The sequence below is a fragment of the Pan paniscus genome, chromosome 11 (assembly GCF_029289425.2).
Source record: "Pan paniscus chromosome 11, NHGRI_mPanPan1-v2.0_pri, whole genome shotgun sequence".
NCBI lineage: Eukaryota > Metazoa > Chordata > Mammalia > Primates > Hominidae > Pan > Pan paniscus.
Genome location: NC_073260.2, coordinates 37,800,674 through 37,823,049, shown reverse-complemented (window position 1 = coordinate 37,823,049; position 22,376 = coordinate 37,800,674). Strand labels below are relative to the sequence as shown.

At 37.6% G+C, this 22,376-nt stretch overlaps 1 protein-coding gene across 6 annotated transcripts in view; it reads left to right on the top strand.

The window, feature by feature from the left end:
- RNF20 (ring finger protein 20) overlaps positions 1 to 19,346 on the top strand; it is a 29,826-nt gene extending 10,480 nt beyond the window's left edge. For 3 of the 6 annotated variants that reach the window (XM_003820653.5, XM_055117794.1, XM_055117795.1), the window contains 15 exons: positions 750 to 868; positions 2,799 to 2,945; positions 3,116 to 3,193; positions 3,378 to 3,497; positions 6,583 to 6,762; positions 7,721 to 7,856; positions 8,178 to 8,299; positions 8,420 to 8,790; positions 10,024 to 10,141; positions 10,730 to 10,879; positions 13,420 to 13,632; positions 16,805 to 16,930; positions 17,094 to 17,234; positions 17,914 to 18,015; positions 18,250 to 19,346. In XM_003820653.5, the coding sequence (XP_003820701.3) occupies positions 750 to 868; positions 2,799 to 2,945; positions 3,116 to 3,193; positions 3,378 to 3,497; positions 6,583 to 6,762; positions 7,721 to 7,856; positions 8,178 to 8,299; positions 8,420 to 8,790; positions 10,024 to 10,141; positions 10,730 to 10,879; positions 13,420 to 13,632; positions 16,805 to 16,930; positions 17,094 to 17,234; positions 17,914 to 18,015; positions 18,250 to 18,426 (2,300 nt within the window). In that variant the 3' untranslated portion in view covers positions 18,427 to 19,346. The remainder of the gene's footprint in view (positions 1 to 749; positions 869 to 2,798; positions 2,946 to 3,115; positions 3,194 to 3,377; positions 3,498 to 6,582; positions 6,763 to 7,720; positions 7,857 to 8,177; positions 8,300 to 8,419; positions 8,791 to 10,023; positions 10,142 to 10,729; positions 10,880 to 13,419; positions 13,633 to 16,804; positions 16,931 to 17,093; positions 17,235 to 17,913; positions 18,016 to 18,249) is intronic. The other 3 variants (XM_008974097.5, XM_055117797.1, XM_055117798.1) reach the window with 1 other exon arrangement.
- Positions 19,347 to 22,376: the final 3,030 nt, after the last annotated feature.

The window sequence follows — 22,376 nt, the reverse complement described above, 5'->3', positions numbered from 1 at the left end:
GCGTGTTTTTCTTCCTGATAACTCTCTTTGATGGGTGGTATATATCCTGAGAGTATCTGGTGTCATTTAATTACATTTGGATTTCAGCTATAGTATTTGCAACTCTAATTTTAAACATACGAACTTGGTGTAATAAGTTCTATGGATTTACCTACCTGCTTTGTAAATAGTAGTGTACATTTTGGTTTTTAAGCTTCAGAAGTGCCCCTAACAACATAGTATTTCACAATATATGATATGAGAATATGTGATAAGAGCATATGATTCTTGCTTTGTTATTCAGGCTGGTCTTGAACTCCTGGCCTCAAGTGATCGGCCTGCCTTGGCTTCCCAAGGTGCTAGGATTATAGCGTGAGCTGCTATACCTGGCCAAGGATACACAGTTTTAAAATTTGACACTATAGGCCAGGCACGGTGGCTCACACCTGTAATCCCAGCACTTTGGGAGGCTGAGGTGGGTGGATCACCTGAGGTCAGGAGTTCGAGACCAGCCTGTCCGACATGGTGAAACCCCATCTCTACTAAAAATACAAAAATCATCCGGGTGTGGTGGCATGCGCCTGTAATCCCAGCTACTCTGGAGGCTGAGGCAGGAGAATCGGCTTGAACCCTGGAGGCAGAGGTTGCAGTGAGCCAAGATTGCGCCACTGTACTCCAGCCTGGGCGATAGAGCAAGACTCCGTCTAAAAAAAAAAAAAAAAAAAAAGACACTCTAGATGCTAAATTAAAGTATAGTTCTTCTTCCCCAGATAATCTGATAGTGGAGGAAGCAGTGCAGGAGCTGAACTCTTTCCTCGCACAGGAGAATATGAGGCTACAGGAATTGACAGATCTTCTTCAGGAAAAGCATCGCACCATGTCTCAGGAGGTACTTAACCAAAAAGGAGAGATGGCTGTGTCTAGTGGGCTGTGGCAGATGTTGACTTACAATTCTGAGCACCTCAAAGATTACCTTACTCTAGAAGGCCTATCATATCATAGGGGATTTTGTAAAACACAACACAACTCCAAACCTCCAAATAATGAATTACCCTAAATATAAAAGACTGTATAGTGTTATTGAGGAATGGCATGGTAGAAATTCCACAGGGAATGGGGAAGTAGAAACTACTGTATTGATGATGTCCTAGGAATTTGAGGAATGTCAATTTTCCGTCTAAACTTGGGTGCAAGTAATGCCATGATTAAACCATGCCAAGATTTGGACATTTATTTATTTACACAAAATGATCAAGATAAAGTGATGATAGGCCTTAAACGACTTTTCTGATACTTCTGATGATCATTTTGATTTAATTCAAAATATATTCTACTGGAATTTGCCCTACCTTAGTTTGGCCACTGAATTCTTATGCTAATTAGTAATTTAGTAGTTGCCATTTACTTAGTGCCTAGAATTTAAGCACTTTATGAATGTTATCTCTAATGGCAAAACAACTCCCATTTTATTGCCAAAGAAACAAATTCAAAGAGGTTAATGATTATTCTGAGGGCACATAGCTAGAAAGTGATTGAGCTGTGTTGTGACTGTAGGTCTGTTTGACTTCAAAGCTCTTGTTCTTCATATGCCTTTGTTTACTAAACCCCAGTGTTAAGGTCCATGCTGGCCTGGTTGCATGAATATCATCTGGGGAATTTATTAATTCATATGGATTATCCTGGACCTTCAAAGGGGTTAGAATGTAGTAGCCCTTATAAATAAACTGGAGTCTAGTAAGAAAATAGAATATTCTTATCATGTTTTAAGACATTGACTAGGTGCTACCAAGATGGAGAGGTCTTCCTTTTCTAGCCCTTTGACAAATCTCAGATAGTATTACTAACCTGGAGGGCAGTTGTTTGCTAAACTGTGATGTCCTTGTTGGCTCTCATGGCTGGCTGTTGATGCTGCCTGTCAGCTGGGTTAATTGTCTACTGGGATACCTGCAGTTTGCCTCTCCATCATGGTAGTCTCAGGATGGTTGGAATTTTTACATGTTGGCTGACTTCTTCCACTGAGCATCCCAAGATCACCAGGTAGAACCTTCATGGCCTTTCTGATACAGCCTCAAAATTGTGTAGTGCCATTTCCATTGGGTCTCTAAAGTTGACCCAGATTCAAGAGGAGGGAACAAAGATCTCACCTCTTGTTCAGAGGACTTTCAAAGGATTTTTGTGTCATGTTTTAAAGCCTAGCACAAAGGGTATATATAGATTAATGTGAACTTGTAATAGTTTAGTAGTTAAAATACTAAATAGTGTTAGCTGGTGTATAGCTCCTAAATAGAGTATCTGACTCTAGATTATAGTATAATCTATACTGTATTGTATCTGACTCTAGATTGCTCTGGGGTGAGCTTAAAAAAGAGTATGGAAGTTTTCCTTTTGTTGTGAATGGATTACCTTTTGTGGGACTGTGGAGAGAAATTTGGGGGTAAAAATGGTTTTTTTGAAAAAATATTTATCTAACAAAACAAAAGATACTATTTTTTATCTCTTAAAAATTACAAAATTTTTATGAGTTTGTGGTCTGTCCAGAGAAATGGTGCTTTTCAGAGGTAGAAAAATTATTGAATCTTAGGTGGTCTTTTCTTTGTGTGAGAGTTCTTATAGACTTTAGACTTAAAGTTTGCATGATTATAACTGACCCAGAATTGTTGGAGGAATCTGTGATTTCATTTTTGTAATCATGCATTGGGAAGAGGGTGAAGCATCTTCTATTTGCCTCTTTTCTATAATTACTCATAAGCAAGGGTTAATATTATGGAATTTGGTCTTTTTTTGCTATATGTTTCTGAATGTTTGTCTTTGGGATGTAGTTCTCCAAGTTGCAGAGTAAAGTGGAGACAGCTGAATCACGAGTGTCTGTCCTGGAGTCCATGATTGATGACCTGCAGTGGGATATTGACAAAATTCGAAAGAGGGAACAGCGACTCAACCGACACTTAGCAGAAGTCCTAGAACGGGTCGGTGCTGTTTTATGGCTTGGAGACTAGAATCATTTTAAGGAGTGTTCTCAGGAAGACTCACCTTGGGGCATGGTATTTGAGGAAAAAATCTCATCCTTTGAAGGTACATTGGTTATAGACTGAAATCTTAAGAGTCTCTCACTAAAGAATCTTTGTGTTCTCTGTAGGTGAATTCCAAAGGTTATAAGGTGTATGGAGCGGGGAGCAGTCTGTATGGCGGCACAATCACTATCAATGCTCGGAAGGTAAAATCAGTGACTCAGGACATGTTTTGGACTGTATGTCAGCTTTCATGCTTAGGTACTTAGGATTGTGTTCACAAGTGACATCGTGGGGTTTTGCTGGAATAGCGAATCAGTGAAGAAAGGAAGCTTAGAAATGATTTAAGAAGAATACTTATTTATTCTCTATTTTTCTGCTTCTCTCCAGTTTGAGGAAATGAATGCAGAGCTTGAGGAGAACAAAGAGTTGGCTCAGAACCGTCTCTGTGAGCTGGAGAAACTTCGGCAAGACTTTGAGGAGGTCACTACACAAAATGAAAAGCTGAAGGTAGGAACGCATCCCTGAAGGGCAGTAAAATCAGACGTTCTGCTGATCAACTCACGTATATACATAGTTGTGAATCTGCGTATTCATGAGGGATAAGAAAAATGTAGACAAGATCCAACATCCTTTTATGTTAAAACTCTAAACAAATTTGGTGTAAAGAAGTGTACCTCAACATAATAAAGGCCATATAAAACAAGCCCACAGCCAACATTATACTCAATGGCGAAAAGTTGAAAGCTTTTCCTTTAAGATCAGGAACAGGATAAAGATGCTCGCTGTCATTACTTTTGTCCTAGCCAGAGTAATTAGGCAAGGATAAGAAATAAAGGCCTCTTAATCAGAAAGGAAGAGGTAAAGTTGTTTCTGTTTATAAATGACATGACTTTATATATAGAAAACCTTACAGGCTCCACGAAAAAACTGTTAGAAATATAAATGAATTCAGTAAAGTTGCAGGCTACAGAATCAACATACAAAAACAATTGTGTGTCTATATACCAACAACAAACTCTATAAAAAAGAAATTAAGAAAACAATCCCATTTACAATAGCATTAAAAAATATTGTGAATAACCTTAACCAGGGAGATGAAAGAACTGTACACTGAATGGATAAAGAAATGTGGTGTGTGTTTGTATGCGAGTGTGTGTGTGTATATGTGCAACAGCATGGATATATTTAGAGGACATTATGCTAACTGAAATAAACCAAGCACGGAAAGGCAAATACTGCATGATCTCACTTGTATGTGGGATCTAAAAAAGTCAAAATCTTGGAAGCAGAGTGTAGAATGGTGGTTACCAGGGTTGGGGAAATCGGAAGATGTTGGGGAAAAGGTACAAAGTTTTAGTTATGCAGGATGAATAAGTTCTGGTGATGTGTAGCATGGTGACTATAATTAATGCTGTATTGTGTACTTGAAATATGCTAAGAGTAGATCTTAAATGTTCTTGCCACACACGAAAAGATAACTGTGAGGTGAAGGATTTGTTAATTAGGTGGATTGTGGTAATGATTTCACAGTGTATATGTATAGCAAAATGCCACATTGTATACCTTAAATATGTATAATTTTTATTTGTTGATTATACCTTAATAAAGCTGGGGGGAACAAAGAAAAAATGTTAAGTTTTGTTGATATATCTACTTCTTTACTTACATATTTACTTATTATATGTACTCTGCCTTGCCCTGAAAAGGATTTAAAGCAACATACAAAGATATGTAGACTAAATCAAGGCGCTGTAATGTAGGAGTTGTTGAGAAAAATGAGAAGTAGGGTAAACTAGGGTGAGGATCCAAAATGCATTAAAGTGGGGCTTGTATACAAGATGTTTGCAGGGGGCATATATATACTGTGGAAGGGAGGCCATTCACATGTCAGTGCTTACCGAAGTGATTCCACAGGTTTGGCTCTGCAGTTTTTTGCTACCAAAACAGAGAAAGAAACACGATTGGTGATCCTGTTGGTCTTCAAACCTGCCCAGAAGAATTTTCTTCTTAGGTTGTTAGTGTAGGGGCCAGCCCCACAGGGTCGGTGGGTCTCTCCCTGTGTGCGGAGACGAGAGAGTGTAGAAATAAAGACACAAGACAGAGATAAAAGAAAAGGCAGCTGGGCCTGGGGGACCACTACCACCAAGTCGCGGAGACCGGTAGTGGCCCCAAATGCCAGGCTGCACTGATATTTATTGGATACAAGACAAAGGGGCAGAATAAGGAGAGCAAGCCATCTCCAATCGTAGGTAAGGTCACGTGGGTCACATGTCCACTGGACAGGGGGCCCTTCCCTGCCTGGCAGTCGAGGCATAGAGAGAGAGGAGACAGAGAGAGAAACAGCTTATGCCATTATTTCTGATAATTAGAGACTTTTAATACTTTCACTAATTTGCTACTGCTATCTAGAAGGCAGAGTCAGGTGTACAGGATGGAACATGAAGGCGGCCTAGGAGCGTGACCACTGAACAGGTTAGGCCTCCGGATAACGGCGGACGAGCCTGACTAATGTCAGGCCCTCCACAAGAGGTGGAGGAGTAGAGTCTTCTCTAAACTCCCCCCGGGAAAGGGAGACTCCCTTTCCTGGTCTGCTAAGTAGCAGGTGTTTTCCCTTGACACTTACGCTACCGCTAGACCACGGTCCGCCTGGCAACGGGCGTCTTCCCAGACGCTGGCATTACCGCTAGACCAAGGAGCCCTCCGGTGGCCCTGTCTGGGCATAACAGAAGGCTCGCACTCTTGTCTTCTGGTCACTTCTCACTGTGTCCCCTCAGCTCCTATCTCTGTATGGCCTGGTTTTTCCTAGGTTATGATTATAGAGCGAGGATTATTATAATATTGGAATAAAGAGTAATTGCTACAAACTGATGATTAATGATATTCATATATAATCATATCTAAGATCTATATCTGGCATAACTATTCTTGTTTTATATTTTATTATACTGGAACAGCTCGTGTCCTCGGTCTCTTGCCTTGGCACCTGGGTGGCTTGCCGCCCACATCTTAGGAGAAGAAAAGAGATTCTGGAAGTCTTTCTCACTCCTCTTTCGATCATAGTCATCTCTATTTTACAAGTTGTTTGTAGGTTAAATGATATGAATAAAGATGTTTGAACTGAAAAATATAAAACAAAAACAACCTAAGTTAAATCAGTTAAAAGTGTTTGAGTAATTAAATCAGATAGTTGCTTAGGAGAGGCATAACTATTTTTGATACCCTGTCAATTTTTTTCTCTGTCACTGTTATTAAAGAGAACAAGTTAGTGACTGGGGTCCTCAACTATGTTTTTAAAATAAGCATCCTGACAAATTTCACTCTTCTGGTGGCTCATTTGACACAGAATATAAAACACATATCAAAACAATTCTAGGAGGAAAGAATACAGTATATCCAGGTACCATCTCCTAGTTAGTCTAATTTAATTTTGGGGTAGATTTTACGTAACTACAGCAATGGGTAGATAACTTAATAATCTTTATAAAATTGTCTCTCTTGTGTAGGACATCAGTGAGTTCAAAATTTTACTTCCTGTCTAGCGTCTGGGGCAATGCTAGATTCTGCTTCTGACTTTGCTTTGGGCCCTCCTAAGGTGGAATTGCGGAGTGCAGTGGAGCAAGTCGTTAAGGAAACTCCAGAATATCGCTGCATGCAGTCACAGTTCTCCGTCTTGTATAATGAGAGCCTACAGTTGAAAGCACACTTGGATGAGGCTCGGACCCTGCTTCATGGCACCAGAGGAACCCACCAGCACCAGGTTGAGCTTATTGAGGTAATAGCCTTGCCTTGTCTTTTGTGTATAAGCTTTCTTGCCTCCTAAATTTTACAATTTTACTCCCTCATGTGCAGTTAATCTCTCATTCATTCAGCTGTTATTCATAGAGTGGCAGTAGGTCTTTACTCTGGTAGGTACTGGGCATATAAAGATGAGATGACAAAATTCCTGCCCTCACAGATCTTGTAGTCTGCAGTAGTGGGAGAATAGTATCCATTAGAATGCAATGTGGTACAATGGCAGCATAGCCAAAAGATGTGATACATGAGAAAAGAGTGTCTGATTTGACTGTGGAAGTTTCCTGATTCCACTTAAAAAGTAAGGTATAAATATTAAGGATAAATTATTGGTAGTTGAAAGTAGGAGAAGAAGAATTCCCGGCATGAGAACAGCACATATAAAGGTATGAGAGAGCATGAGAAATAGTTTAATATGGCTAGAGCTTACGTGTATGTGAGAAAATAGTGGGTAGAAGCTGCAAAATTACTTACATTTCTTAAACAAAAAGCATACAATGGCACCAGTAGATGATTTTTTTAAAAGATAGAAACTTTTATTCATATGTTCATTTCTGTATCTTCCATAGTTTTTAAGGTAATGGTTATAATAGTTGGTCTTTTAATATATGCCTGACAAATGAATTGAATACTATTTTACATATGTTTATATACTGTTTTATAGTTTAGTTCTCCAACTAAATTCTAATATTCTCAGAATTGGTGGCCATTTTCTTTATTTATCAGTATCCTGTCAGTTTCCAAATTAGTCTTTTGTAGATATCTGGTTTCATTACGTATAGATTGAACTGGAAATTTTCAGAGTAATCCATTATTGATATATATTTTTCTCTTTTTAGATTCTTACAGATCAAATTTAGGAGACAGAATAATAGAATATGATGATATTTCTACATTTTAATAAGAATTTTTTTATTGGTTCCTTTATCTGTGTGTAGCGAGATGAGGTTAGTCTTCATAAGAAGCTGAGGACTGAAGTAATTCAGCTAGAAGATACATTGGCCCAGGTCCGCAAGGAGTATGAAATGCTGAGGATAGAATTTGAGCAGACCCTTGCTGCCAATGAACAAGCAGGTATAATGATTCTCACTCCATGCTGTAGTTTGCTGTAAATACCTTCCTTGAAAGATACAACACAGACCCCAGGGTTTGTTAATGCTGACTTCAACTCAGAAGTCATAAGTACCTTAAACCCTATAATTCATTTTGGTTCACAGCCTGGATGTTTGTTTTTTAACTCAAGTTGACCAGTTTTGTTTTCATCTTCTGAGAAGGAATCTTTTATTTGGTAATTCTCCCTATTTCTCAGTGCCTCCTGATGTGTTCTGTTCTTTCTCTCCTTGTGCCTTTGCCCTTACCACGGTTCCTCATAACATTGTTGTTCCTGTATTTAAGGTCCTATAAACAGGGAGATGCGCCACCTCATCAGTAGCCTCCAGAATCACAATCACCAGCTGAAAGGGGAGGTCCTGAGATATAAGCGGAAATTGAGAGAAGCCCAGTCTGACCTGAACAAGGTAACCAGAGGGAATAGAATAAATATCATTTGCTATTAATGTCGTAAAGCTGCTTTTGAATGAGGTGGGCAATGTGGTTATCATAAGAGATGTGCATCTTTCTTTTCTTTATTCTCCCAGACACGCCTGCGTAGTGGTAGTGCCCTCCTCCAGTCCCAGTCTAGTACTGAGGACCCGAAGGATGAGCCTGCGGAGCTAAAACCAGATTCTGAGGACTTATCCTCCCAGTCCTCAGCTTCAAAGGCATCTCAGGAGGATGCCAATGAAATCAAGTCTAAACGGGATGAAGAAGAACGAGAACGAGAAAGGAGGGAGAAGGAGAGGGAACGAGAAAGAGAACGGGAGAAGGAGAAGGAGAGAGAACGAGAGAAGCAGAAGCTAAAAGAGTCAGAAAAAGAGAGAGATTCTGCTAAGGATAAAGAGAAAGGCAAACATGATGATGGAAGGAAAAAGGAAGCAGAAATTATCAAACAATTGAAGATTGAACTCAAGTAAGAGTCACATTTAGAGTAACAGTTTCGACTGAAAAGCTGAGATTAAGACATCATGCATGAAATGTTTGGTTGATGGCATGGCTTGTCTGATCGTTTTAATGTTTTAGATTGTACAATTAATTTGGTTTCAAGTCGTGTTCAAGTGCACAGCCAAAATGGCTTGCATGGCTATTTAGTACTTTGGTTCAGTGATCGAGTATCAGTAAACCGATGATGGTAGCCTTATTTTTATGAATCCAAATTAAGGAAAAGGATGTCATGATTGAGGTAATACTTCTGAGAATTATTGGAAATTAACTACTGCTCTTCACTGGATTTGAGCAGATCTGGCGTTAATTGTAATTTAAATGATATTAAGTGGAGTATTTATATATCACTGTAACTTGAACAATATCTGATCTATTTGCCTGAGAGTTAACTGGTTTGTGAATATGCCATATCTTTCTTAGGAGATTTACTCCTATAGACATTGACACACTAAGATAGACCTTTAACTTGTTGAATTTTTCTGTGTCATAACCTTATGCATTGGCCCTTCTCCTGTATAACCAATAACCTCTCTGGCAGAACGGCTTACTTCTTGCTCCTTATTTGCTATGGTTGATCCTTTGTTGATGTTTGGACTTGAGAGACCACTGTGCTCAAAATGCTTGAACTCTTTTGGTATATAAAAGTATAGTTAAGAGGTTTAGTAATTTAATAAGAGGTGAAGTTTTAGTCTTTGGCTGATGGTTAATCACTCAGCTGTCAAATCTAGGATTAACAGTATATCTCAGACTTTCAAATTTTTCCCTTTTATTTCTCCCTCTTGAACTCTTTAAGGCAATTTTTTTTTTTTTCTGGTGTGGTATCAGAATCATCTGAGTGACTTGTTTAAATCACTTGTTTAAATTTTTGGACTCCATCCCCAGACCTACTGAATCTCAGTTACCCAGGGTTGGGGGCCACAGAAATTTGCCTATATAACAAGTACACAAATGTCTGTTTTATAACTTTGTTAGAGGACTTTGAAGGGAGAAATGATTCATTTTTATACAGCTTACTTTTCTGTACTTTCTAAGCATATCCAAAAGTCTTTCGATAGTCTGTGCAAAATTTTATCTTTTAGGTGTGATATGAAATGTAAAATGAAACTGTTTTAAAATATTCTGCTCAATCAAAATTCCCTTGCTCTGATGACCTTTATTTTCTTATTACATTGTTCCCCTCCCTCTACTACGCCTGTCATAGGAAGGCACAGGAGAGCCAAAAGGAGATGAAACTATTGCTGGATATGTACCGTTCTGCCCCAAAGGAACAGAGAGACAAAGTTCAGCTGATGGCAGCTGAGAAGAAGTCTAAGGCAGAGGTATTCTAGTCTGCTATTACCTGTCCTTCTGGTTAAAATCTTCATTTGTGGGATTTTCCTTTATACTTGCCAACGATATAATTTCTTTCTTTATCTTTAAAATAAGTGTTTAAGTGCAACATTTTCTGCCTTTTCAAAGACCATCTGAAGTAGAGATTTTAAAACTCTCCATAGGATGGTAAAATATATCTGAATTACTGGGGTTATGAGTAGGCTTTCCAAAGTATGTATTCCTTGTTTTTCCTATGTAATTCATTGCTACAGGGATAATCTTTTTCATTACTTTTGGGAGGAATGTCTTATGCTCTTAAAATTTTGAGGCCTAAAAAAAAGGATGAGAACCACTATTCTAAAGAAAGTTACCTGTGCACTTCTCAAAAGTGTTGCTTATAGAAGCATGTCATAGTAGAATGGAGTGATGTTAAAACAGATGGTGTTATGTAATGTTTTAGTATATTATGTATCTTGTTCTATAATTCTGTAAAGACTCTTTTGGTATTATGGACCTTCTATCTTTGCACAGTATTAATTGATTTTTGAAAATGTGTTATAACTTTTTATTTTTGTGCAATTCCTTTCCTCTTATAGTTGGAAGATCTAAGGCAAAGACTCAAGGATCTGGAAGATAAAGAGAAGAAAGAGAACAAGAAAATGGCTGATGAGGATGCCTTGAGGAAGATCCGGGCAGTGGAGGAGCAGATAGAATACCTACAGAAGAAGCTAGCCATGGCCAAGCAGGTGGACTCACTTTCTTTATTTAATTGACTTTTTGAGTAAATGTTACTTGACAATAAGTTATTGCCAGTGAAATTTGCTTTTTTATTTTGGTCTTTTTTTGATTATTAATATGTATTTTTCCTTTTTGTGTGTGTGTTTTAATTCTTACCTTCAAGTCTTTTATCTTTCTGTTATTTTGTTTTGTGTATTTGTGAGGCAAGAAATTTACTTTTATTTAAATTGACATTTATTGAAGATCTAGTCTTTCTCTGCTGTTGTTCAGACATTTATTGAAGATCTAGTCTTTCTTTGCTGACCTGGAATTAAGGGTTATAGTGAATATAAAATGAAAAATAAGACATACGATTTTATATACATTATGATTACAAATATATGAAACTAAGAAAACTATGCTTATAAATATATATCATTATATATTTCTATGTAGTACATATACTACATAGAAAAACTATGCTTATAAATATGTGATTTATATATAATAAGGATATAATCTATTAACCAATATAATAACATTGATTAAGTAGTATGTTAACTATGGCTATTTTGGGGTCATAGAACTGTAGAGATTGTTCTCCTCCTTATAATGAATATGTATGTATTTTTAAATGCCAGGGAATTTTTATTAAAATTCAATAATAAAGATACTGAAAATGCTTGAAAAAACCATATATGTATTCTCTGTTAGTACACCTTCATTGTTTCTAAGAAATAGCAAAATAACAGTGAGATGGAGTAGGTTTAATGGTAAGTTGATCATGAAGTGCCTTGAAAAGAAGAACTTCATTAGATCCTATACACATTCCTTTTGTTAACAAGTGTAATTTTGGGCTGGGCGCGGTGGCTCATGCCTGTAATCCCAGCACTTTGGGAGGCCAAGGTGGATGGATCACCTGAAGTCGGGAGTTCAAGACCAGCCTGACCAACATGGAGAAACCCCATCACTATTAAAAAAAAAAAAAAAAACAAAATTAGCTGGGCTTGGTGGCGCATGCCTGTAATCCCAGCTACTTGGGAGGCTGAGGCAGGAGAATTGCTGGAACCCAGGAGTGGAGGTTGCAGTGAGCCGAGATGGCGCCATTGCACTCCAGCCTGGGCAACAAGAGCAAAACTCCATCTCAAAAAAAAAAAAGTGTAATTTTGACTTTTCTTAAATCTGGTAAATGCCACTTTTTTTTTTCTTCCCTCTCTCTTAAGGTAATTATCAGGAAATTATACTATTATAGGTTCTAGAACAAGTAAAAAGAAAGACACTATGTTCTTGTATAGGATGACTATCTTAAAAATGTTCAGTCTTTCTAAGTTTATGTATTAATATAATGTGATCTCATAAAAGTGCTTTTTTTAAGTTTTGCTTTTGTTTATTTTGGTACTAGAAGAACTGGTTTTAAAGTACATGTGGAGAAGTAAACAAGAGTAACAAGAGAAATTGAAAAAGAACAGCACTGGGGTCTCTTCCATATATTAAAACATAAGGTTTCTGTAGATGAAATAGCTTGGGACTACTAGACAGGCTATTAGAACTGAATAGAAACTTGAGAAATAGTTGAAAGTACACATGATACTTATTATATGCTAAATACATAGTTTTAAATCAGTGGGGAAAAGAAAAACTGTGACATGTGATGGGACAAAATTTAAAAAAATAATATTAGAGAAAAGTTAGATACATACTTGAATACACTAGGATGATTTCCAAATGGATCATAGATATGATATTTTAAAAAATGCATCCATCAAAAAGCTAGAAGAAAACCATTAAATTCCTTTATAATTTGGAGTGGAGACCTTTCTATGAATAAAAGACTAGAAAACATGAACAAAAAATTGATAATTTTGAGTTATTTTTTTAAATGATGCAAAACTTCTACATTGCAAAAAACACTGTTAGCAAGCCAAAAGATTAAATGACAAAAAGTAAAAAATATTTTTAACTCTTATTACAAAGAAGGCTTATCTGATACAAAAAAACCTCTCCAAAATAGGGAAAAAAACTCAAGAATCCAGTGGAAGAATAGGCAAAAGAAATGAGTTGGTTATAGAAAGAATACAAGTGGTCTTAACCATATGAAAAGATGCTCAGTCTCACTTAAAATGAGATAGATATAAAGTAAAGCTATTATTAGATACCAGTCTTCACCTATCAGATTGTTACAAGGCTTTAGATGTTTGCAACTGCTGGAAATCCTGTAGATCCAGTATTTTAATTGTGGAAAAGCATGAGAAAATGTGAGAGGTTATGATGGAAGTACTCTTAACCAATTGCTGCTTGATCCGTTTGTCTAGATTAAGGTAAATACAATTATTGTCTAATTTAACTGACGTTGAGTACAGATCAACTAATAAGTATCAGACTAACAATTGGTGCCAGTGACTTCAGATAATAGAGCTTCTGTATGCCTAGTGACAAAACACAACTTCTTAAAACTCTGTCACTAAATTAATTTATATCTAAATGAACAGTGGGAAAATTTAGTTTCCTGTGCTCTTCCATTGAAGTTGGAAGATTCTTCTAAAATCAAATCTCTTCCTTCATCCTTTAGGAAGAAGAAGCACTCCTCTCTGAGATGGATGTCACAGGCCAGGCCTTTGAAGACATGCAGGAGCAAAATATCCGTTTGATGCAGCAATTGCGGGAGAAGGATGATGCAAATTTCAAGCTCATGTCAGAGCGTATCAAGTCCAATCAGATCCATAAGTTGCTTAAAGAAGAGAAGGAGGAGCTGGCAGACCAGGTGTTGACTCTGAAGACTCAGGTAATTAGGATGAGTAGAGCTTTCTATTCTGTTGAAATAGGGTGCTTTCTACATGATGATATAAGTAAAAGAATGATTATTGTGGCACATTTTTGTGATTGGAAAAAAATTTGAAAACTAAATGTTCATCATTAGGGTATTGGTAAATAAATTATACATCTCTACTGTTATTCCTACAAAACAGTACAGTGTACTTGTCAAATATGGATCTGCTAATATGGAAACATGTCTGAAATAAAATCAAGTGATGTGTTTTGTTATCCTTTTTGTGTTAAAGTATATGTTTACTTGTGTTCCTGTGCTGTATATTTTAAAAATTTCTGGAAGGCTGCATGAGAAACTGTTAGAATTGTTACTTCTGGATATTGGGATGAGTTGTGGGTGAGGTTAGGAGGTATGTGTGATTTTACTTTTTTTTTTTTAATTTCCATAGGTTTTGGGGAACATGTGGTGTTTGGTTACATGAATAAGTTCTTTAGTGGTGATACCAAGATTTTGGTGCACCCATAACCCAAGCAGTGTACATTGTACCCAGTGTGTAGTCTGTTGTCCCTTGCCTCCCTCCGCCAAGTCACCAAAGTATTGTATCATTCTTATGCCTTTGCGTCCTCACAGCTTAGCTTCTACTTATGAGTGAGGACATACAATGTTTGGTTTTCCATTCCTGAGTTACTTCACTTAGAATATTGGTCTCCAATTCCACTTCCATCCGGATTGCTGCGAATGCCATTATTTTGTTCCTTTTTATGGCTGAGTAGTATTCCATGGAGTGACTTTTCCTCTGGGTAGATACCCGGAAGTGGGATTGTGGAATCAAGTGGTAGGTCTACTTTTAGTTCATTAAGGACTCTCCATACTGTTTTCCATAGTGATTGTACTAGTTTACATTCCCACCAACAGTGTAAAAGTGTTCCCTTTTCATCACATCCATGCCAACACCTATTATTTTTTGATTTTTTGATTATGGCCATTCCTGCAAAGTGAGGTGGTGTTGCATTGAGGTTTTGATTTACAATTCCCTGATAATTAATGATGTTGAACATTTTTCTTATGTTTGTTGGCCATTTGTATATATTCTTTTGAGAATTGTATATTCATGTCCTTAGCCCACTTTTTGGTGGGATTGTTTGTTTTGTTCTTGCTGATTTGTTTGAGTTCCTTGTAGATTCTGGATATTAGTCCTTTGTTGGATGTATAGATTTTTTTCTCCCACTCTATGGGTTGTCTCTTTACTCTGATGATTATTTCTTTTGCTGTGCAGAAGCTTTTTCGTTTAATTAAGTTTCATCTATTTATCATTTCTTTTGTTGCATTTACTTTGGGTTCTTGGTCATGAAGTCTTTGCCTAAGCCATTGTCTAGAAGGATTTTTCCAATGTTGCCTTCTAGAATTTTTATGGTTTCAGGTCTTAGATTTAAGTCTTTGATCCATCTTGAGTTGATTTTTGTATAGGGTGAGAGATGAGGATCTAGTTCCATTTTTCTACATGTGGCTTGCCAATTATCCTACCACCATTTGTTGAATAGGGTGTCCCTTCCCACTTCATGTTTTTGTTTGGTTTGTCAAAGATCAGTTCACTACGTATTTGGCTTTATTTCTGGGTTCTCTATTCTGTTTCATTGGTTTACATGCCTATTTTTATACCAGTACCATGCTGTTTTTGTGACTATGGCTTTATAGTATAGGTTGAAGTCAGGTAATGTGATGCCTCCAGATTTGTTCATTTTGCTTAGTCTTGCTTTGGCTATGTATGCTCTTTTTTGGTTCCATATGCGTTTTAGGATTGTTTTTTCTAGTTCCGTGAAGAATGATGTTGGTATTTTGATGGGAATTGCATTTAATTTGTAGATTGCTTTTGGCAGTATGGTCATTTTCACAATATTGATTCTACCCATCCACGAGCATGGGATGTGTTTCCATTTGTTTGTGTCATCTGTGATTTCTTTCAGCAGTGTTTTGTAATTTTTCTTGTCGAGGTCTTTCACGTTCTTGGTTAAGTATATTCCTAAGTATTTTATTTTATTTTTTTGCAGCTATTGTCAAAGGGTTTGAGTTCTTGATATGATTCTCAGTTTGGTTGCTGTTGGTGTATAGCAGAGCTCTGATTTGTGTACATTAATTTTGTATAGTGAAGCTTTGCTGAATTCATTTACCAGTTCTAGCACCTTTCTGGATGAGTCTTTAGGGTTTTCTAGGTATACGATAATGTGATCAGCAAACAGTGACAGTTTGACTTCCTCATTACCAATTTGGATGCCTTTTATTTCTTTCTCTTGTCTGATTGCTCTGGCTAGGACTTCCAGTACCATGTTGAATGGAAGTGGTGAGAGTGGCATCTGTGTCTTGTTCCAGTTCTCAGGGGGAATGCTTTCAACTTTTCCTTGTTCAGTATAATGTTGGCTGTGGGATTGTCATAGATGGCTTTTATTACCTTAAGGTATGTCCCTTCTATGCTGATTTTGCTAGAGTTTTAATCATAAAAGGATGCTGGATTTTGTCAAATGCTTTTTCTGCATCTATTGAGATGATCATGTGATTTTTTAAAAATTCTGTTTATATGGTTTATCAGATTTATTGACTTGCGGATGTCAAACCATCCCTGTATCCCTGGTGTGAGACCCACTTGATCATGGTGGACTATCTTTTTGATATGCTTTTTGAAGGCAGTGTGAGAAACTGTTAGAATGGTTACCTCCACATATTGGGATGAGTTGTGGGTGAGGTTAGGAGGTGGGTGTTTGTGATTTTACTTTTTACACTTTAATATTGTTTGATTCTACTTTGTGCATTAATTTCAAAAAAGACTCTTTTAGAATGTCTAGCCATTCTGAAGGAAATACTCTTGGACTTTTGTTTGAGTTCTAATTTATATGTTATAGTATGAATTGCCAGGTTTTAAGCATTAGCATGCATTCTCTATTTTTGGCAATTTGGAAAAGAATCTTTTCAGTCATTTTTCAGACTCTTATTGAATCTTCCACAATATTTTATATTAAAAGTAAAGCTTTCAGTTATCATAGTCTTGATGTATTTTGAAGGGTTCATGGGCAAAATCAGTAATAGTTTGAGATTTCTAACATATTGTATTTTGTGGGCTTATAGATTAACAGAATAGTTTTTTTTCTTTTTTTAATCTTTTCATTTGTGTTAAAATCTGATTTTCTGTTGAAAGGTTGATGCCCAGCTACAGGTAGTAAGGAAACTGGAAGAGAAGGAGCATCTGTTACAGAGCAACATTGGCACAGGGGAGAAAGAGCTGGGTCTTAGGACCCAAGCCTTAGAGATGAATAAACGCAAGGTATGATTGATTAATCTAATGATGGTTAGTCTCAGTGGAACAAATAAGTATAACACTGTTGAGATTATAAGTTCGCTTTATTCCTTCAACTTGGGCTAACATTTTGCCTCACTGGGAATAATAGGTGATACAATGGTGTTACTTATTTGTACATCCTACATAGGCAATGGAGGCAGCCCAGCTTGCAGATGACCTCAAAGCACAACTGGAGTTGGCTCAGAAGAAGCTACATGATTTTCAGGATGAGATCGTGGAGAACAGTGTTACTAAAGAAAAGGACATGTTCAATTTCAAACGAGCCCAGGTAAAAGCAGTTGTCTTTTCTTGTCACCTTTTAGGTGTTTTCTGAGGTCGGAAGTGACCCATATCATGAAAGAATCATTAGTCCAATGTATGTCATTTCCTACTAGACTTGAGGAAGTTTGTTGAGGGAAGAGAGTAAGTCTGTTTTCTTCACTGCCATATCCTCAGACTCTTTTATGGTGCCTCGCATCTAGTAGGCACAAAATAAATATTTGTTAAATTAATGAATTAGTAAATTGTTAAAGAAGTAACAGCATAGCAGCAGTAGAGGATTTTCAAGTTCTTGTATAATGTCTCTATTTTTGTCATGCTAGCTGTTTCTTATGATGTCTTTCTGTCTTTATCCGTAAGTCTCTGAATTATTTTAAACCGTTCTACCTTCAGCTTAAAACTAATTACTATAAAACAAAATAGACTGTCCTCTAAACTCTTAGATGTGTTTTCACAGGACTGAATTGGTAATAGATGCAGTTCTAATTTGGGGATATAATTATGGTTGCCTCTTCTGAAACAAAAGAAAATATCCTGCCATTTGCAGTTCTCTACATTTCTACAAGATAATTGACCATAAAAGGATAGAAAGTCCTCTCTTTTCACAACAGAAAACTCAAGTCTATTATTTTTCTCAAAAATGGTAGATTTGGGTAAGTGTGTCTAATGGGTATGCTATCCTGCCACAGGAGGACATCTCTAGACTTCGCAGGAAGCTGGAGACCACAAAGAAACCAGACAATGTACCCAAGTGTGATGAGATTCTGATGGAAGAGATTAAGGATTACAAGGTTAGAAAAAATGCCTCAGTGATTTGTTTTTTGTCAAAGCTTTAAGTGGCCTAATAGACTGGGAGAATAATTTGCATGATAGTAACCAGAGAATGGTTTATTTTGGAGGTTGGGGGGAAATGATGCTCTTTTTTTAGTGCCTTGTGGGTTTTCTTCTTGGTTGTGTAGTATATGAGAGCCATTTGGATCATAAACTTTCATGGTTGTTCAAACTCTGACATCTTTTCTTTTTAGGCACGCTTGACCTGTCCGTGCTGTAACATGCGTAAAAAGGATGCTGTTCTTACTAAGTGTTTTCACGTCTTCTGCTTTGAGTGTGTGAAGACACGCTATGACACCCGCCAGCGCAAATGTCCCAAGTGTAATGCTGCTTTTGGTGCCAATGATTTTCATCGCATCTACATTGGTTGATCTAAGTCAAGAGAAGAAGAGGAGCTGGCTAGTCAGGAACTTATTCATTAACCACCAAACCTCTACCTCTTCTCTCCTTGACTGTCACCTGTAGGACAGTTTATCAGTCAACTACCTTTCCTCCAGACTTTACTTCCAGGCTCTCCTCTTCAATAGCTGGATGACTTTAGCAGAAAGGACTGGTAAATACAAGCCTTGGGTTTCAGAATGAATTAGAAACAAATAACTCTTACTGTCTTCCCTCCCAGCTTTGTTTATTTTGTGCTTTTAGACTTTTCAGTGTTTTCTTTTTCCAGCCCACTGTATAAACTTGGATTGTCCATTCCTCCTGAAGAAATCAAGTTGGTATTTTTGATGTGGAAAAGGGAACAAAAGTGGAAACATGGCTACTTTTGGGGAGTGATATTTTAAGAAATAAGTTGTCTATGGGCACAAAGTTTTCTTCATTTGTGTAGCAAACTTCTTGTGAATGTGGATTACAAAATGGTATAATTGTGCTACTCTCCCCTGGGTGGTTTGCAGCCCTAATGAAATTATGTCTAGGATGATTCAGTCTATTTCCCATTTACTAGCAGAGTAACTTGTTAAGATCAGCTGGCTTTCTTGTTAAAGTTATTTAAGTTTTGAATGCTCTACTACTTCAAGTCTTTAAATTTCTTGAGACTAGAATAATTTTAAATAATATGACCCTTTGTCTTCTAATGAAATAAAGATTGAAGAGGTTGAGTCAGGACTAAGCTGGTGAAGAAATCTTGTGGGTATTCTGGAAATTTGATACGGAGAGAACTTGATGAGCTATGAATTACTCTCAGTCTCCTTTTTACAGGGTTGTTGTGATCCCTCTTTTCCAGAAAATTCTGTGGAATGTTTCTGTAGGACTTTGTTCTCCACAAGCTTGAATTAAAGCAGGATTCAGTTTGCATTTGTGTTTATGGTTTTTCTTTGAAACTTTTGTCTTTATTATTACAAGTTGATTTTATATCTGCTGTTATAGAATTAAATTTTCTTGCATGGAAATAATCAGCTTAGGTTAAGAGGTTGGCCTTGTTTAGAGTATTTAGATCTTTGCTTAATTGAGGCACTTTTCTCCCAATTCTTTTATTGAGTCTATTCTATGGAGAAATTATACCTAAAAGATTAATTTATTTGACTACTCAGTTATCTTTCATAGTTCATTAGGTGGGGTAAGAGACTATAATTTGTTTTTTGGGGGAGCATATTGCTGCCTCTAGCTTTAGGGTGAGAGTTCTTGCATTATGTGGTGGTGGGTTTTTTTTTTTTTTTTTGAGATGGAGTTTTGCTCTTGTCGCCCAGGCTGGAGTGCAGTGGCACAATCTTGGCTTACTGCCACCTCCGCCTCCTGGGTCCAAGCAATTCTCCTGCCTCAGCCTCCCGAGTAGCTGGGATTACAGGTGCTCACCACCATGTCCAGCTAATTTTTGTATTTTTAGCAGAGATGGGGTTTTACCATGTTGGCCAGGCTGGTCTCAAACTCCTGACTTCAGGTGATCCACCTTCCTTGGCCTCCCAAAGTGTTTTGATTACAGGTGTGAGCCACCATGCCCAGCTGCATTATGTTTTATAATAACCAGCAAACCAGAGGTTTCATAAATCTCTGGCAAGGGGTTGTGTAAAATGGATCCTTCTTGATCACCACCTGTCCTAGAAGACAGGTAAGAGCAAATTCTGTGTCTTTTTGTGGTCACCAGCTATAATCAGCAGGATTTGCACTGAATTCCACAAAGTCATGTGGTATGAATTAAGCAATGAGTCTAATTGGAGAATCTTACTAGGTCATCAAGAGAGGTCATGGGTCCCTTGATTCCCCTGCTCAGCAAACACCCCCAACCCCACAGAACCATCATGACAGGATTAGCTCCTGCTTCTGGACACAGTGAGTTTTCATTTAGTAATAGGACACTTTCCCCTTGCTTCTTGCTCTTCTTATAGGGTAAGCTTGAGCATAACTTTGTTGGTTGGGTGCAGATATACTGCTTGGTCAACAGGTGGTTTGGGCTTGGCTATTGGCTGTTTGTGACAATTGGCTGAGAAAGCCAGCTGCCCAACACCAGGGGACCATAGGGCCTGTGGAATGTTGTGGAGGAAACCACTAGCCCCATGGGAAGTTGGATTTAGAGGAAGTTCCTCTAGTTGAGATGAGCAGGGAGCCCCTGATCCCAACCGGCTTGAGGTCCTGGCAACACAAGTTGAGCTCTCACAGTCATTTTCAGATAACAACCAAAAATGATGGTGATTTTTTGGCAGTTGGCTTCTCTCACTGCAGAAGAGGTCAATGAATGCGCTTTAGGAATACTCCCAAACTGCATACCAAATTTTATTTGTATTGTATGTACGTTATTCATAGCTTTTTTGGATCCTAGTTAGCAATCACAGCCCTTGATCCATATGAACTTTAAAGGGTACTTTCTTTAAGGTAATGCTTATAAATGCCAATTTCAAAGATTATTATAGAAGTCCTAGAGGCTTCTCATTTCTTTAAAACACTTCAGGCTGGGTGCAGTGGCTCATGCCTATAATCCCAGCAGTTTGGGAGGCTGAGACAGGAGGATTGCTTGAGCCCAGGAGTTTGAGACCAGCCCAGGCAACACAGGGAGACCCCGTCTCTACAAAAAATTTCAAAAATTAGCTGGCTGTGGTGGTGCACACCTGTAGTCCCAGCTACTTGGGAGACTGCAGCAGGAGGATAGCTTGAGCACCGGAGGTTAAGGCTGCTGTGAGCTGTGATTATGCCATGCACTCCAGCCTGGGTGACACAGTGAGACCCTGTCTCAAAAACAAACAAAAACCATTTCAGATTTTGTAGGGATGGTCTCTCTCTCTCTTTTTTCTTTCTTTCATTGTTACCTTGGAAATTTCTTAGTGACTTTGACCAAAGTCAGGTGTGCTCTGAGGCATGCATAACTACATGGCTTGGATCTTACCTTTTTACTTACTATAGGGATCTTTTTCAAAGGTATTGAGCTGTTTCTGCAATTGTTTTCTTACATGAATTTCCATTGCAATTCCTTTTCCTTTTTCTCTGTCCAGATCCGTAGGCTTCCTTGTTCTTCAAGGGCCGGAATTTGATGCACATAGTTTAATGTACATGCCACTAGAGTGATGACTGTGATTTGATTTTGTGAAGATTCTAGACAATAAATAATCATCAGTCTTCTAAACCTACTAGGATGGTAATGCTTACACTTGCCGGAAGCATATGCTACTCTCATCTTTATTCCCATTGTCATTTGCTAGGATGTGGAATGCCGTTACATATTGTTCTTTGAAGATTTATCTGAGGACTGCCAGATAAACCCATGTCCCAGTGGATCTGCAGAAAAGTTTTGATTAGTCATTATTGCAGAAGTCTGCTTTTCTGATGATAAGACAGATACACTGAGATTAGTAGAAAAATGGTGGATTATGTGTAGGTTGGATTGGGTTTGCACAATAGGAAACCCATGGCATAGAAATACTTACACATTTTCTAGATCTTAAAGTTTGGAAATACTTAAAAGTTGTCCTATCAGAAAGAATGAGCTTTACCTTCTGGGATTCCTGCCCATGTTTGGTCTGTTCCAAATGTTAGCTATTAAGGTCTTACTTATAGCCTACTTCACAATTACTAAAGGACAGGAAAAGGACAATGTCTTAACAGTCAAATCCCTAATATCTAGCAAAGGCACATAGTAGTCAGTAAAGTTTTTCATGATTAAATTAATTCTGCTTCATGGTTCTGCTGCCAGATCTTCAGAAGTCTGCTTTACTGGGCCAATGTGTGATTCAAACCTTATTACTCTTTCCTTTTTTCACCCCCTAAGTAGAAACAATCTTTCCCCATATATCGAAGTAACCCTTCAAATTTGTATTATCCAAAAATATATGACTACAGTTTTAATTTATTTTGTGGCAATAAAAGGAATTATTATGAATTCTAAAACTAACACTTC